Source organism: Cnephaeus nilssonii, assembly GCF_951640355.1.
Source record: "Cnephaeus nilssonii genome assembly, chromosome: 13".
NCBI lineage: Eukaryota > Metazoa > Chordata > Mammalia > Chiroptera > Vespertilionidae > Cnephaeus > Cnephaeus nilssonii.
In genome coordinates this window covers 18,590,586-18,608,924 of record NC_137084.1, presented here as the reverse complement: position 1 = coordinate 18,608,924, position 18,339 = coordinate 18,590,586, and the positions used below count along the sequence as shown (strand labels likewise).

General features: G+C 38.8%; 2 protein-coding genes across 2 annotated transcripts in view; one reads left to right on the top strand and one right to left on the bottom strand.

The window, feature by feature from the left end:
- The window catches only part of LOC307109349 (olfactory receptor 8U3), a gene marked incomplete at both ends in the record, with an annotated part of 59,386 nt that extends 44,289 nt beyond the window's left edge, over positions 1 to 15,097 (top strand). The window contains one exon of the mRNA XM_079788034.1: positions 14,140 to 15,097. Within this exon, the coding sequence (XP_079644160.1) occupies positions 14,140 to 15,097 (958 nt within the window). The remainder of the gene's footprint in view (positions 1 to 14,139) is intronic.
- On the bottom strand, positions 2,930 to 3,871 carry OR8K5 (olfactory receptor family 8 subfamily K member 5; the record flags this gene model as incomplete). Its single annotated transcript, XM_079788576.1, has 1 exon — positions 2,930 to 3,871. The coding sequence occupies one exon, from the start codon at positions 3,869 to 3,871 to the stop codon at positions 2,930 to 2,932; it is 942 nt and encodes a 313-aa protein (XP_079644702.1).
- Positions 15,098 to 18,339: the final 3,242 nt, after the last annotated feature.

Below are 18,339 nucleotides of genomic sequence, written 5' to 3'. Positions count from 1 at the left end.
TCCCCCACAATCGAAAGCGGGGAGCTGTGTGTCTGCTCTGGCACCAGCGGACCCCCTGCCATCAAAAGCGGGGAGCAGGCTGCCAGCAGTGTCCGTGGAGCATGCTAGGCTTTGCGGGACAGTGGATATGGCCTGGATGGCAGGTTAGGCCTAGGGGACCCTACACATGCATGATTTAATCATGCACTGGGCCTCTAGTATATATATATATATAAAGCTAATATGCTAAGTGTCCCTCCTACCATCCAAACAGGTGCTATGATGTGCACTGACCACCAGGGGAAAGATGTTCAAGGCAGGAGCTGCTGAGCTGCAGTGACTTGGCTGTGGGAAGCCACCCATTGTCAACACTATCATGAGAGTGCATCAAGGAACTCGGAAGGCTGATGAACCTTGAGATAGCAATGGCTTGAAGCAATTTCCTGACCTAATAGCCTCAAAGTAAATCTTTACTGATCTTTAACTGACCTTTCAGATAGTCTGTCTGCTACCTATTTGCTGAGGGCAAGATGTGTATCTAAAACTGAATAAAAGCTGACAGGTCCAGGGTTTCAGTGAGCTTCTCCTCTAGAGAGAGGTTTCCACCTGGCCCCCCATGCCTTCTAAATTCCTATTTCTTGTCTAGTGTTTTCATTTGTGTGAGGCCCCTTCTTCAGATTCTGAACCCTAGCCGTGCTGGATGTGGCACTTGGCAGCAGCAGTTCTTGGGTGACGCACCCTGAAACCAGAGAGTAGGGAGCCTGGTTTTGGGCCACATGATTCCACCTTTGGCCATGGACTATGTTGTTGCTGGGGCACTGTCAGCCCCAAATCTGGTTTACTGTACACTTGCATTTGCGTTCCACACCCTGCACGACAGCAACTTTGCAGAGTGCCCTCTCACACTCCAGGAGCCCTCAGGGGATGTCAGAGAGTGGGTTTTGACCTGATCTCTGAAGGCCAGGCCAAGGGATCCACCTGCCAGAGGGACCCTGCTCACTCTGCAGATGCCCTTCGAGCCATAGCGCCACCCCAGGTGCAGCCAGCTGGGGAGGGACCATGGGAGGTTGGCTCCAAGGTATGTCTAGCCCTTCTCGCCCAGTCCTGCCCCACAGGACATCTTCTAATTAATTTCCTTTCAATGTTCATGAATCTGTGCACTGGGTCACTAGTTGTATATGTATGCATTACTCCCTTTTTATCCCCTCATCTATTGATGGGCACTTGGGTGGCTTCCATAGCTTGGTTATTGTAAGTAACCCTGCAATGAACATAGAGGTGTATATTTTTTTTGAATTTATATTTTGGATTTCTTCGGATATATACCCAGAAGTGAAATTGATGGGTCATAAGGCAGTTCCAGTTTTACATTTTTGAGGAATCTCAATACTGTTTTCCATAGTAATAGGCTTTGAAGTGGATGCCTCTTTGAAATTGATATCTGGGAATCCAAAACCTTAGTCAGTAACTTGCATAACAAAAATAAGATTGAAAACAAACACAAATATCAGGGCTTACATGACAAACATATACATGTTTTAAAGTCTTTGCCTGATAATCCCATCATCACTGTTATTTCAAGATCTATGTTTTTCATCTCCTGAGTGAGATGACGTGTTCCTGCTTTCACATGTGTTCTAGTATTTGTGATTGGGTAGTGACTTTCGTGAATTTTATGTTAATTAGTGCTGTAATGTTTTTGTGTCTTCCTAAAAAACTTTAATGTTTTAAACAAGGTTCAGATAGCTCTTTTTGAAGCTTATTTTCAAACTATATGAGTAGCAGTCTTCAGTAACTTTTATTTCTGAGATCTTTACATATATTATTAATTCTATATTATAATAAATAACATATTATTTCACTTATATGTAGAATCTAAAGAGCAAAATAGGTGAAAAATAGAAACAGGCTCATAGATAGAGAGATTAGACTGATGGTTGCCAGGGGGAAGGAGGTTTGGGCGGCTGGGTAAGAAGACTGCTCTCTTGAAAGAACATATTGCCAGACACACAATTAGGTAAATAGCCAGGTTGTGTCCCGTTATTGAGGCTTCCTACCTGTGTGACCTCTGGAACTTTTCAGCTTACAGTTCCCTGATCATTCTTTTAACAGCGTTATGGACTTTCACTGTAGGCATGCCCAATATAGGGTTCATCCACAAACTCAAGATCTTGTAATGGAAGAAAGGATGGTCAATAAGAGAAAGAGATGATGTATGGAAAACAAAGAGCAACATGCCAGAAGTATGAGATCATTATCTGTAGTTACTTTAAAAGTAAATGAGTTAAATTCTCCAAAGGAGAGTTTTAAAAAATCATTATCCATCTATATGTTGTCAGCAAGAAACTTACTTTATTTATACTATTGTAGTAGGTTAAGAAAACAAATAAAAACAAAATTGAAAAGACCCCTAACTGAAAAAAATAATGACAATAAAAAGACAGAAAGAAACACATAGTTTGCTGAGGTAGAATTTAGTAGGTGTTTCAACTGAAAGAAATCTCAACTTCTATGGGATTACTAAAAGAAACCTTAAATCAAAAGCAAGAGCCAGGCTGGTCTGGCTGAGTGGTTGAGCTTCAACCTATGAACCAGGAGGTCTCAGATCGCTTCCCAGTCAAGGCACATGCCCTCAGTAGGGGGCATGCAGGAGACATCTGATCAATGATTCTCTCTCATCATTGATGTTTCTATCTCTCTCTCCCTCTCCCTTTCTCTCTCTGGAATCAATAAAAACATATATATATTTAAAAAGCAAGAAATGCTAAGGAGGAAGTATCATCTGAGATCTAAAATATGGGGATTAACTTGGCTGAATATTAGGGAAACAATCTATTTGTGCATTATAATTAGATTTTGCTCTGAATTAAAAAAGAATGCAATTATATGTATTAGAAATAGTGACATTTGCCTTTATCAGAGTTATTAGAACAATATTCCATAGTGAATATTAAATACAAAGTTTACATGGATTCCTAAAGACCCTTTGGAAGGCATTTTTTACCTCTTTGTTCCTTAAGCTGTATATCAAGGGATTAAGCATAGGGATCACTAACGTGTAAAACACAGAGGCCATTTTATCAGTATCAAAGGAATAAGTGGATTTGGGCTGTGTGTACATAAATAGTAGGGACCCATAGAATACAACCACCATTGTCAGATGAGAACCACATGTGGAGAAAGCTTTTTTCCTGCCCTCTGCAGAATGCATTCGAAATATGGCAATCAGAATGAGAATGTAAGATACCAAAATTACCAGCAGGGAAGAGAGCAAATTAAATGCTGAAAATAATATGATTAGCAATTCTATTTCTTGTGCATTTGAACAGAGCAAAAGTACCAAGGGCACATCATCACAGTAGAAATGATTTATGACATTAGAGCCGCAAAAGTTCAATGTAAAAATCTTAATAGTGAACAGCAGAGCCTGAAAGATACTGTACAGGTATGGAATGCCCACCAGCATATGACAACGTCTCTGGGACATAATAACATTGTAGAGCAAAGGGTTACAGATGGCTGAACAGCGGTCATAGGCCATGGCTGACAAGATGAAAAATTCACTGATAATAAACATAAGGAAGAAAGCCAATTGGGTGGCACATGCATAATATGAAATGACATTTTGATCCATAACAAAATTTACCAGCATCTTGGGACAAATGACGGTGGAATTGCCAAGATCAATGAAAGCCAGGTGTTTGATAAAAAAATACATGGGTGTGTGTAGGCGGGAGTCCACCTGGGTCAAGATGATCATGCCCAGGTTGCCTACCACTGTGATTGAGTAGATGATGAGGAAGGCAATGAAAAGTGGAACCTGCAGCTCAGGCTTCTTTGTGACTCCCATGAGAATGAATTCAGTCAGTGATGTTAGATTCTGTTGGCTCATTGTGTCCAGATAGCTCTGCAAAGAAACAAAGAGGTTATTAGCTTTCATGTAGTGTCACCTAAACATAATTATAATCTTTGCAGGCAGATTGAAAAAAATCCTATATAATAAAAGCCTAATATGCTAAGTGTCCAACCATTCGTTCAACTGTTCGGCCAGTTGCTATGATGTGCACTGACCATCAGGGGGCAGACACTCTGACCAGTAGATTAGCTTGCTGATGGGGTCCGGCTGGTCTGGACTGGGTGAGCCAGGCCAGACATGCCTTGGAGCCCTCCCTTAGTCCCTCCCCGGCCCCAATCATGCACCGGTGGGGTCCCTCAGCCTGGCCTGCACCCTCTCGCAATCCAGAACCTCTTAGGGGATGTCAGAAAGCTGGTTTCGGCCCGATCCCGTAGGCCAGGCCGAGGGACCCCACTGGTCCTGAATCTGTGCACTGGGCCTCTAGTTTTTCATAATAGGAGATAGAAAACAATTCCCACACCTAGTTTTAAAGTTAAGTTAAGTGATAGAATCTTTTACTTCCTTAGCGAAGTGACACACATGAAACATACACTGTTATGACAGATTAAACTCTAACTAGAGTCAACATTGTTTGGAACCTATCCATTGATTTTTTTTTTTTTAAAGCTATATACATATTAGAAATATTTATTTCATCTATACAATGACATCACAATTTTTCTTTAGTATACTTACATTTCTGTCTGAGAATTCTTGTGGAATTTTGATTTTCTAAAAGAGAGACAGAGATAATGTGAAGTTAATGAAGTTTAAGATTTTGGGTTCCTCATTTGCACTTTTAAAGGTCTAGGTGGGGCCTTAACAATACACTCACAAAGTGATATATTTCCAACTTTGTAAAAGTTGTAAATGTAAGATATTTTAACCTGAATCAAGCACACTTTCTCTTTGCATTCCAACTTTGACTCCATCATATTCAACTAATATCATAGTTCATTGGCTAGTGCACAAATATTTGTGGGGTCCAACTAAGGAGAGATTGAGTTAATAATACCATATTTGATATTTAGTGGGCATATTTATGAAAGCCAAATTTATCATTAGTAATGCTATCTATTCTGGTGTTGGAATGGCTTCTAAGAACTCTCTTACCACCCAATATGCTGAGATATGTCTAAAATTTCACTAATAAAACTACTACATTTATAATTTTATAATATTTGTGAGTACTTGTTCATTGACAACTGAAATTTAAATTTTTTTTCATTCTAAATAAATATTCACATTAATGCCTTCATTTACATGTGTAACCTTTTTTCTTTTTTAAAAAAGAAAATCTTCAAACTTGTATAAGTTCTAAGAGGCATAAGATCTGGATCCATTTCTGCTAAAATAGCAGTTAATATCAATATTTAGGCATTTTAAATATTTAATCTTATATGCTTTCTTTCCCCTAATATGCTATTTATATGCATTAATTTATTCTTCCATTGTGAATATGATAAAGCATATAAAGCATTTAAAATATTTATATAAGTAATTATTAAATCTCATATGACTGTCACTTTATTTCTCGAATTGTACAATGGAGTACTGGAGTATAACGCTGTGATTTTCAAATGTTTCAATGGGCAGTCCTGTCCTCTTCATTTCATAAAATTTACACGGGAAGTCAGGAAAACAAAGTGGAACTACTCTGAAGATAGTGAAGCTGCTTTAGCTCAATCCACTTGTGTTTACTTCCTCTCACACTGAGTTTCTCTTCAATGAAAAGCTGGAACTCTGAAAGCATGATTTTCAATTGGAGTTTAAAATATTCAGCCAGTTAAAATACAAAATAGAATTATATAACGTAATGCTCAGCTTTAGGTTGGCCAGCTATCAGGTAGAAACTTCTGGGAGCTTGGCACAAGGCCCAAACCAATAGTTAAGAGCAGCTGAGTTGGGAGCCACCCTGTGGCTGTTGGCAGAATTCTAGGAATCTATAGTTTTTTGGTATCCATTTAGCCAGTCTGATCCAAGGATTAGTGAATGGGATGGGATGGGCAGGGGGAGGCAAATGTGGAAATTCGTGAGCTACTTCTATTCCACTTTCCTAGATCAGCTTGTCTGCTGTTCCCCCATTGATCTCACTCTGCTTTCAGGTTATTTCCTCTTTCACAAATAAGAACATTGTTTGCAGGGCCTGCTTTTGTGGGTTTTCCTATAGAATAGGAGATGCACTGGATTCAGCAGAGGAATTCAGAATTCCAGTACCAATCCCTTCATGTTGAAGTCTTCAGTGCTTTGCTAAGAATTATTCTGGTGTTATTTGAGTTTATCTTCATTGTTAGTGTCAGTTATTCCTCTCTCAGAAGACATCTAGATTCATTCACCCTGCTCATTTTTTTGACATTTATGTTTTAATTTTATTGTGATAAGGATACTTAATATGAAATATACCCTGTTAAAGATAAATACAGTCAGTGTGTAAAGCCTATTCTGAAAAAGCAAACCAAGTAGTAGGCAGCCAGTAGAGGTAAAAAGCAAACAACTAAATAAATAAGTTTATCATGAGTTTCTCCTTACATATAAGATATATATATTCTTATAGTAAAATTACTTGTAGTATATAAACTATTGCATGGGTAATATATGTATTAAAATACATTTTTCTTAAAATTGCATTGAATATTTTTATATAAAATAAATATTTATCAAATATTATATAACATTAAAATTATTTGTTGTTTAGCTGTAATGCAAATGTAATTGGGAATCCTATATTTTATCTGGAAAGCTTAACTTCTTTACTTGCAATATCTAAGTGCCACTATTGACTTTCATAAATCAAATGGATCTATGATATCTAGTTAAGTCATAGGATTTAATGCCCTAAAAATACCATTCTATGCCAGGGAACCCCAGCTAACAAAGGAGATAATGAGTTTTTGTGGTATCTTAGAATCAGCTGTCAGTAACCATAAGCATGTCCATACTCAGAAGCCAAGAATAAGGGGAAATTACCAATACCATGGTCATAATCGAAGCACAATTCCAATCCACTCACCTCTAATGAAGAATTGGATTTCCATCTCCTAAATTACTCTGACCTTTTCTTTTAAGTAGAGAGAATTTTGGCTTGTCCTTTTTTGAGATGCTTCCTGAAGAAGTCACATGTGATTTATGCTAAAATAATCTGAGAGACTTTTAAAATACTGCCTCGTGGTGCCTGCTAATGACCCAGGGCACCTTGCACATTCCCTAGTGAGAAAATATGAGGGGCAATGCCAGGGAAGATACTGAAAACAATAGAGATTACCTAAACAGTCCCTGGAGGCCTGCATGATGTAAAGGTACTGACTCACAGAGTCAATGATTAAAGTAACTATGGAAAATACTTTGACATAATTTTATCCCAATAAAACCAGCACTGTTCCAAAAATCATGATAAACTTATAAATGACATTGCATAGGATTTTTCTTTGAATTAGTTCATGGAATAAAAATATGGGGTAACCACTAGGTTAAAAATATATCACTGATATATTCAGGGGACATCAAGCTCAGATAAACCATGTAATTTGCCCTAAGTCACATGATTGATAACTAGGAGATTTGAAATGAATGCCTTATCTTTAAGTGAGTGATATATATGCCTTGTTCTTTCATATGACAAACCTGTAACAATGATTGTAATGCTATAATGATTGCCTCGACTGTCATGTTCCCTGAATTGAGATCTTACCACTCTTGGATAATGTTCAGTACAACCTCACTGAGAGCAAAATCTAATATAAGATAGTATAATTCATCACTCATAAATGTCACCCATGCCCTCCTCCTCTATGACTTCCATATGTGTAAGAATTGAGGAGAATTTGCATACAGTTAAACATATATCCAAATTGTAGAAACATCTGGGTTCTTAACAATATATCCTCAGCATTCTATGGTTTCTTAGTTGTGATCCTTGCTGCCTTTACAGACTTCCTAGTAATCAATGGTCAGTTGCATCTCCTATGAATCTAGTAGCATCTATTCAGGTGACCATGGAACTATGGGAAAGCTTTTTTTAAACTTTTTTTTCACTTTTTTTTTTATTAAGGTATTATATGTGTACATATCTTACCATTGTCCCCCCACCCCACACCCATACATGCCCTCACCCCCCAGAGTTTTGTGTCCATTGGTTATGGTTATATGCATGCGTACAAGTCCTTCGGTTGATCTCTTATCTCCCCCACCTCTCCCTAACCTTCCCCCTATAATTTGACAGTCTGTTTGATGCTTTACTGTCTCTGTATCTATATTTTTGTTCATCAGTTTATAATGTTCTTTATTATCCATAAATGAGTGAGATCATGTGGTATTTTTCTTTCATTGACTGGCTTATTTCACTTAGCATAATGTTCTCCAATTTAAACTTTCTTTTTGCATATATTTTCTTTTCTTTTTTTCCTTCTTTTTAGGTTTCATTTTTAAAAATTTTGCTAATAACAGCAACTTTTCCTGTAAGATGCAGAAACTGAGTTGGCCATGCATGATGTCAAAATCAGGGGTGATAAAATCCTATATAATAATCCTATATAATAAAGAGGTAATATACAAATTGACCCTCAAGCCCTCGCACAAGATGACCTCCCCCATGTGGTCAAAGATGGCTGCACCCATGTGGTCAAAAATGGCCTCCCCTATGTGGTCAAAGATGGCCACCACAAGATGGCTGGCAGGGGAGGGCAGTTAGGGGTGACCAGGTCAGCAGGGGAGGGCAGTTAGGGGCAACGAGGCTGGCAGGGGAGGGCAGTTGGGAGTGACTGGGCTTGCAGGAGAGGGCAGTTGGGGGTTACTGGGCCAGCAGTGGAGGGCAGTTGGGGGCAATGGGGCCTGCAGGGGAGCAGTTAGGCATCAATCAGGCTGGCAGGGGAGTGGTTAGGGGGTGATCAGGGAGGCAGGCAGGCGAGCTGTTGGGAGCCAGCAGTCCCAGATTGTGAGAGGGATGTCTGACTGCCGGTTTAGGCCCAATCCCATGGGCCTAAACCAGCAGTCAGACATCCCTTGAGGGGTCCCAGATTGGAGAGAGTGAAGGCTGGGCCGAGGGACACCCCCCTCCCCCAGTGTACAAATTTTGTGCACCGGGCCTCTAGTAGATAATAATACTGCCAGAAGAACTGGGGAAGACAGAAGAAAAATAAACAACTAAACATTTTTATTGAACCCAAGTTTGTATGACAAACGCTATGTGAAGCTAACTAACAAAGCATGGAATATGCAGTGAGGCAAGAGTTTATTTAATGAGGCAGACAAACAGGAGCTGGGAAGGAAACCCAAATAAGCCTCCCTGACAAGGCTTGAAGCAAATTTAAAGAGGAAGATGAGGAGGGGCTACATATTCATTAATTCTAATTTAGGGGTCTGATTGGATAGTCTTAGGACTAAGCTATCTAGAAGTAAGGGATGCAAAAGAGGGCTAGAGGGAACAAAGTAATTTCAACCTAACAGAGTTTGATTGGTCAGTCCTATATGTTTTCACATTTGGTCTGGGTCTCATCTTCCATATTGGCAGACCTCTCACTTTCTGGTGGGCTCAGATGGCAAAGAGTGGCACCTCTTGTTGAGTTCCATGGTTCCACTCTGCTCAGGAGGTCTGTTTAGGTTCATTTGGCTGCTAACTGCACAGACTCGGTTCCATAGGTATTTGCTGGTGTTGGGTACTTGAAGAGGGATGGACAGCTGCTTCCTGTTTTCTGTAGGTACTTAAAAATACTGTTAGTGGCTGGCTTCAACATGCCTTCCTCAAAATAGTTACTTATTATGCCTGAATCCTCCTGCAACCATAGGCTACATTTGTTTCCCATAAGAAGACACACCTTCTTTTTGACAGGTATGCATATTTCATTCATTCATTCATTCATTCATTCATTTATTCTTCCTGATCCCTTGCTTAGACCACTGTCAATAAATCAGCCTATAACGCTTGTCTTTTTGGTAAAGGGTTCATCCATTTTCCCCCCTTTTTGACTTTTATTTTAAAAAGCATTTTAAATGTATTTATTGCTTTCTATAGTTTTGATTATGGAGATATTCTTTCTCATTGTGTTTTACAATTGGATAGTAAGTTCATCTTTAGCAGGACCTTTTCTGTGACAGTCCTGGAAGGTCACTCTGGTAGCCACAGCGCGATCAACTCAGACCACTCTATGTAAATATACATTTAATTTTTTAAAAATTGACTTCAAAGAGGGATAGGGAGAGAAAGATAGAAACATCAATGATTATCTGCCTCCTGAATGCCCCACACTGGGGATCAGGCCACAAACCAGCATGTGCCCTGACCAGGAATCGAACCTCAACCTCTTGGTTCATAGGTCGATGCTCAACCACTGAGCCACGCTGGCCAGGCGATGTATGTAAATGTTTCAGCTTAAAGCTACCTCACTTGTGCAGACAGCAAACTCCGAAGTTCAACCCCCATGAGGAAAGGTTGTGGTTACTGATTCCCAGATGGGACTTCTTTTTTTTTTTTCTTTCTCCCCCCCCTCCTCCCCACCATAACAAGATGCCAGATCATGTTGAGCAAGTTAATTTATAATGTTTGCTGATAAGCAGATTTATTTAGTTAGGTTTTATATTTTTTTAAGTCTTTACCCATGTTTTATTGAGTCTTTAAAGAGAGAGGAAAGGAGAGAGGGGGAGGGAGAGAAAGAGAGAGAGGAAAAACGTCGATCAGTGACCTGGGATAGAACCCCCAACCTAGGTACGTGCCCTGACTGGGCTAATTCTTTGAGTGTACTAGATTTATATGTGAGTTTTAGTGGAATTCTGTGTTGCTCGTGGACCTAAAAGCTAAGCTTTTTTTTTAAAATAATTTGAAACTCAGTAATAAAATTTTGCAAATGCCCCTAGGAGAGTCATGGTGTCAGTGTCCATGTTTTTTCTTTTGAGAACAATAACAAATTTTTTTTATTTATGTGTTACAATTGCTATAGTATGTTTTACTGTTACATTCAGTATTTCAATGTATTTTTTTAATCCACACTCGAGGATATGCTTTCCATTGATTTTTACAGAGAATGGAGAGAGAGAGAGAGAGAGAGAGAGACATTGATCAATTGATTGCCTCCCACATGTGCCCAGACAGGGCCAGAGATCCAGCCTACAACCGAGGTATGTGCTCTTGACGGGGAATGGAACCGGAGACCCTTCATTCCACGGGCCACAGCTCTATCCACGGAGCCAAACAGTCAGGGCTTGTTTGTTTGTTTTTGTAATCCTCTTTCCAGTGCAGAACACAATGTCTAGCTTGACCTTATTCTCTAAGAAGTATTCATTAAATGAATGAGAACATTAGAGTTAAACATGATAGCTGATAGGAGTAACATGTGGCCATTCTACCAGTTTGATAGAATGCAGAATTGCAATCTAAATAGAAGTGTGTAGATAAGGGTCGTAGGGTGTTACTCCCCAAGGTTTTAGAAATAATAGCCATTGTCAAATTGGATTCCACTTAACTTTTTGGGGTTTTTTTGCCTTACAAGCTCAGGCTCAGTTCATATTATATCTTAATAAAATACTTTCTGATTTATATAAATTATTTACAATCAATATTTCTACTGTTTTCTCACATTTGTCTGTATGTTGCCTTCTATTTTTTGAAACTTTTTTTTTTTTTATGTTACAGATCTTAGGGAAACCAGTTCCACTGAGATACTTTAAGAGAGTCTCTTGAGAAACCAGAAAGCAATCCAGAGTGTAATTTTTGCCGTTGTTGTTGTTTTAGTGTAATTAGTGTCTGAACCACAGGAATTCTGGTCTCATTAGAATAAAATATATATACTCGTTTCTTCTTTCATTTTTGTCCTCATTGAAGAAAGAATTATAGATGTAACACCATTGTTACATTGTTTATTTTTTAAAATTATGTTTGTTTTGTGTAACACCATTGTTACATTGTTTATTTTTTAAAAATTATGTTTGTTTTTATATATATATATAACTGAACCACTCAGGTATATATATATATATACCTGAGTGGTTCAGTTATCTGCCATTAAAATATTGATTATCCTGAATATCAGAAAATATATTAACTAATTTCATTTCTAAGACGAGAGTAAGAAAACTTGGTGATGGATATGAGCATTTTAAATAAACTAATATCCTAATTTTTAAAGTATCTTTGGTAAGTTAAATTCATTCCTTTTAATGTCTTTCTACTTATTTTAATTTTATATTTATCATTCATTCAACAAAAAATTGAAAATTTTAAGTTTGATAGAATCTTATCAGTGTTTTGATTCTTAAAGTTCATGGAATTTAAGTTTATATATCTTTATATAATTCAGTTTACAATGTTGCCATCAAATTTAGTTGCTAAAGTTACTAGTTTTATATTTTGGTAGTTAATTTAATTTATAATACCTTTTAAACATGCTATTTCCTTAATTGTAGTTTAAATAAAATTTGTATCTATAAGTGATGTTTTATTAACTGAAAATTTTCAGTTAAGTCTTTAACAGTAGTAGAAGAAAGAGCATGTGTTAGATCTATGAATAAAAGATGCAGTTTTGAATGTTGTGGGATGTGTTCTTCCATATTGTCAAATATGTTGGTAATCTTTAAATAGCATGTAAGATATTGTGAAAAAATGTAGATTTTTTAAAATCTGACATTTAACAAGGCTAGTTTGTAATTGATAACTTGAGATATCCATTTGATTACAAAAATAAACAAAAAATAAAAATAAATAGAGCTTATGTATTGCAGAAATGCTCCAGAAAAAAGAAATAGTTCAATTACAATGGTTTAAAAGTATGAAACTGATCACCTTGTACAAAAAGATATCACACACTAAATACATATCGATATTCTATCTAGATATATTTAATATAGTTATGCAACTTTCTATCTAGTTTGTTAAATAATGAATTTATACTCAAAGAACAGTAAATCCTTAATGGAAGTTGTTATCTTCAATCCTCTCAGCAATTTTGGAGAAGAAAATATAATTATAACCTGGATCTGGAAAGTTAAATAACTTGTTCAATGAAATAAAACCAATTGTTGTCAACAATGGGATTTGATCCAGGATTAATGAATTCCTAACTTCTTGTCATTGTGGCAATTGAAATGTTTTAATTAAAATAGATAAATGGTATAAATTATAGCTATTCCAATATCATTACCATTTGTTTATTGTAATTTCTAAAGTGATACTCCAACTTAATAGAGAAACAAATTCTGAAACAAATACAAATAGCTTTGAATATGAAATATAGGTATCCAACCATCCAATGAAAATTGCAATTTTAGAAAGACTTAAATTGTTTAAACTATGTATTATAGGATGAAAAATAGGAAGAAGTATCACAGAAAATTTTGTGAATATATATCTACATATATTCATATTCTCAATTAGTGTGCTTTTAAATTTTTCTAAAATTATTTGAGATCTCAGGAAAAGCCTCCATGTGCTCCAGATATGCAAGATGTGGGATTCTGTGTCCTGTGTCTCAGTCAGGGACCTTCCAGGGCTGGTCTTTTACCAGGAACGTGGAGAAAATTGTCCTGGAGCAAGAGTCCTGGATCCTTTTAGGAGGTATCATGCAAGATACAGGCTTTTGTTTCATGCATTTCAGAATGAGGTGTTGGCCCCCAACATCCTATGGTCACAAAAGCCAGAATCCTTGGCATTTTAAATGTCATCACTCTAGGTACTGAGCCTCTTACTTCCTGATGTGGTTGTCCAAGATAATGACCCTGTACATCAACGCCATATATAACTTCAAAATAAATATGATTTTATGGGCCCTTCTCGTTAAATAATTTTCTACTTAAAAACAAATAATCAGAAGAGAATATCATAGAATAACTATCTATCTAATGGTATATATTATACATGCTATTAATTTCTATCGTCATTAGTGTCTGCTTAGTGGACATTTTAGAGAGAGACTGAAGCTATTAGAGACAAACTGTTTTTCACATTTTGGTTTCTATGGAATATAATCATACAAAACAACATAATTGGAATGAAATGAGAGACCATTTAGTCCTCTTACTACTTTTATTGATGAAAAATCACAGATTCAAATAAGGGATATTTTTTATACAAAGCCTGACATCAGTAATTGTTGTGTTGTGTTTGTTTTTATACACACACACACACACACACACACACACACACACACACACACATATATATATATGTATATGTGTGTGTGTATATATATATATATATATATATATGTATATACATATATATATAATTATATATATATAATTTCCCTAATAAGTTATAATCTCTGTATCTTTTTTCAATACAGTTCTTGTGAAAAGAAACAAATGACTGAAAAGAATTTTACAGTTGTGACAGAGTTTATTCTTTTGGGATTGACGGACCACGCTCAACTGAAAATTGTACTTTTTGTGTTGTTCCTGGTGATTTATGTCATTACCTTGGTGGGGAATCTAGGCATGATCTTCTTAATTCGAATCACTCCCAAGCTCCACAAACCTATGTACTTTTTCCTCAGCTGCCTTTCTTTTGTAGATGCCTGCTATGCATCTGCCATTGCACCCAAAATGCTGATAAGCCTACTGGTTGTGAAGGCAACCATCTCGTTTTTTGCTTGCATGGTACAGCATTTGTGTTTTGGGGTGTTTGTTACCACAGAAGGTTGCTTGCTGTCAGTAATGGCATATGATCGTTATGTGGCTATTGCAAAACCTTTGCTTTACAGTGTGGCCATGTCTAAGAGGAAGCGTGTAGGGCTGGTCATCGGGTCATGTATGTGTGGGATAATTAACTCATTAATACACACAATAAGCTTGGGCAGACTGTCCTTCTGTAGGTTGAATGTTGTCAGCCACTTCTTCTGTGATATTCCCTCACTCCTAAAGCTGTCGTGTTCTGAAACCTCCATGAATGAGTTGTTGCTCTTAACCTTCTCTGGTATCATTGCCATGTTCACCTTCCTGGTTGTGCTGATTTCCTACTTGTTCATTGTTCTTGCTATCTTGAGGATCCGCTCAGCAGCAGGCAGACAGAAAGCCTTCTCCACCTGTGCCTCTCACCTGACTGCTGTCACCATATTCTATGGAACCTTAAGCTTTAGTTATATTCAGCCAAGCTCCCAGTATTCTGTAGAACAGGAGAAGGTAGTTTCTGTGTTCTACACCCTAGTGATTCCCATGTTAAACCCACTGATTTACAGCCTGAGGAACAAAGAGGTAAAGGATGCTGTGAAAAAGGCCTTAGAAATGAAGCATTACCCCTGTTAGGTTTAAGTCATTGTAAATCCTACCAGTCAGTTCTCACTTTCAATATTTCAGTGAATGTAAAGCTTCTAAAGATGTACAGAGGTGTTCCTTTTTCTTTTCTTTTTTAACTTTTTTTTCAACTACAGTTTACATTCAATACCATTCCACACCAGTTTCAAATGTACACAAAGTATCTGGAAAACCATGCAGTCTACACTCTGGTCCCCCCACTGCCCCAAGCATCCACCTTAAGAATTTTTCATTCTATACACTGATTTGTGATATAAGGAGGGGGCCAGAAAGGAAAAGTTGCTTAATTCATATAGCTGCATCACAAAAACAATAGCCTATCACATATGTCTTCCGATATTCTAGGTTGTTATTCTCTAAATCAATAGCAAAATCCACTATTACATTTATATTTTTTCAGTTATTTAGAGAAAACAATTGCGTAATAATACTTGCATTTAAGGACATAAAAACAGGGTACTTACAAAGAAAAAAGTAACTGGTTCTCAGGTTTCCAAGAATTCAGATATTCTATTGAACATGCTTTCATTGACTTATGTTTTAACTAAAGACTGGTTATGATATTGCAATTTATAATAAGAAACATATATTTGGTCTTAATTCTGGTTTGTGGCATACCTCCTAAAACCCTTTTATCACCCAAAAATGCTTAGAGAGCTCCTGGTGTGAAGGGAAACATCGCTTTTGTCTTTCTGTCTGTCTTTCTCTCTTTTTTGTTTGCATAGTTCAGCATTTGTGTTTTGGGGTGTTTATTTCCACAGAATGCTTCTTGCTGTCAGTAATGGCCTATGATTATTACGTTGCTACTGCAACTACTTTGCTTCACAGTGTGGCCATGTCTAAGAGGAAGTGTACAGAAATGGTGATTGGGTCATGTTTCTGTGGAATAATTAATACACACAATAAACTTGGGTAGACTTTCCTGATTGTTGATTTATTTTCTCTGATATCCTTTATAATAAACTGGTAACCCAGTGAAGAAACTTTTTTAAAATTTATATTATGATTTTTTTTGTTTGTTTGTTTTAGAGTAATAAATTATATCCTATATAATAAAAGCATAATATGCTAATTAGACTGGATGTCCTTCCAGATGACCTTCTGGGCGAAGCCAGGCTGCAAGGGAAGCCCGGGTCCTGGGTGCTTGCTGGTGGCTGGAGGGAAGCTTGGATCTGGGGTGCCAGAGGGAAGCCGGTGCTGGCAGCTAGGGGAAGGAAAGCCTACTCTTGCACAAATTTTGTGCATCTGGCCTCTAGTATTTATATAAACTTTCAAATGTATATTGCTTATATACTGAAATGCAATGGAATTCTGTGTGTTGGCTGTGCATACTGTGACATCTTATATTTAATTATTAGTTTCTAGAGGCCCGGTGCACAAAAATTCATGCATGGGGGTGGGAGGGTCCCTCAGCCCAGCATGCCCTCCCTCACAGTCCAGGAGCCCTCAGGGGTGGGAGGCGACCTGGCGATCAGGGGAAGGTGACGCCCCATCACACCTCTGCCTAAGCTGCAGTCTGGCCTCCCTCTGCGGGAGGCGACCGGCCGATCAGGTATATAGATACTTTCTGGAGGCAGCACAGACTCCTTCCTTATTTCTTTCCTCTGTGATCGGAGAACAGGGGTCTAAAAGGTATAGACAGAACTGTGGCCAGGCCTGGGGCTTTTGTAGGCAGCAGAAAGAGGGAGAGGGCTGGGAAAGTCTAGACACATTTCCTTCGATTGTCCTCCCTTCCTCTGGGCCCCTCCCTCTTTTTTTTCCCTTCTCTTGGTGGAAGCTCTGGTCTCTGACTGACCGGACCCCAGTGATGGTGGTGTTCAGCCCTCTCACTTCTCAGCTGAACATACAGCCACCTCACATTCCAAGCAGGGCTGTTTTCAAGTGACTAAAGCACTGGGAATCCACAGCTCCTGGCCTCTCCCCTCTCAGTTTCCTCCTTGGGTCTGTTGCAAAGTTCACCGAAACACTGAAGCAGTTCTGCACTGCGGGGGAAGATGCATGCAGGCAGCACCACATCCCAGGTCAGGGACACAGGCAGGCAGGGTCACGTCCCAGGACAGGGACACAAGCAGACAGCATCATGTCCCTGGCCAGGGATGCAGGCAGACAGCTTCACCTCAGTGCTGGACGGGACGTTAGCACTGGGCAGGCCTGGGCGTGCCTCCGCTGGGGGCGGAAGTCCCCACAGAACTGTGGCGGGGCCTGGGGCTTTTTAGGTAGCAGAAAGAGGGAGAGGGCTGGGGAAAGTCTAGACCAGTGATGGGCAACCTTTTAAGCTTGGTGTGTCAAACTTCGCCAAAAAACTGAGCATAACTCGGGTAGTGTGTCACTTTGAGGAAAAAACATTATTTCGCAAATGTTTCATCCTCAGGAACAGCAAATGTTTCATCCTCGGCATGCGGCCGCCTCAGCGGCCGCGTGTCATCAGAAATGGCTACGCATGTCAGTGCTGACACGCGTGTCATAGGTTCACCATCACTGGTCTAGACACATTTCCTTCGATTGTCCTCCCTTCCTCTGGGCCCCCGTCCCTGCCCCCTAGCTCCTGTGTGTGAGCAACCCATTTACTGGTGGTGACTTGGACACCCTAACAAACAAATTATCATATTACCTCTTTATTATATAGGACTAGAGGCCTGGTGCACAAAATTCATGCATGGGGGGGAGTCCCCTCAGTCCAGCCTGCACCTTCTCCAATCCAGGACCCCTCATAGTTTTCCTTTTTTAATTCTGTTGATAAGATAAATTACATTACTATATTTACTGTCTCAGGCAGTCGGACACCCCTCCCACAATCTGGGATCACTGGCTCCTAACTGCTCACCTGCCTGCCTGCCTGGTCACCCCTTACTGCCTCCCCTGCCAGCCTGGTCACCCCTCACTGCCCCCCCCTGCTGGCCTGGTTGCCCCCAACTGCCTCCCCAGTGGGCCTGGTCACCCCATGCAGCCTGCTGTTTGGTCGTTTGAGCACCCCTCACTAACCCCCCTGCCGGCCTGGTCACCCTACACAACCTGTTCAGCCGTCCGTTCGGTTACAATGGTCACTTAGGCAGATAGATAGATAGATAGATAGATAGATAGATAGATGATAGATAGATAGATAAATAGATAGATAGATATTAACTTTTGCAGATTCATTTTCTACATAAGCAATCACATCATCTTCAAATAGAGACTATTTTATTTATTTTTAAAATTTTACATCTTCTATTTATTCCTCTGATCTTATTACA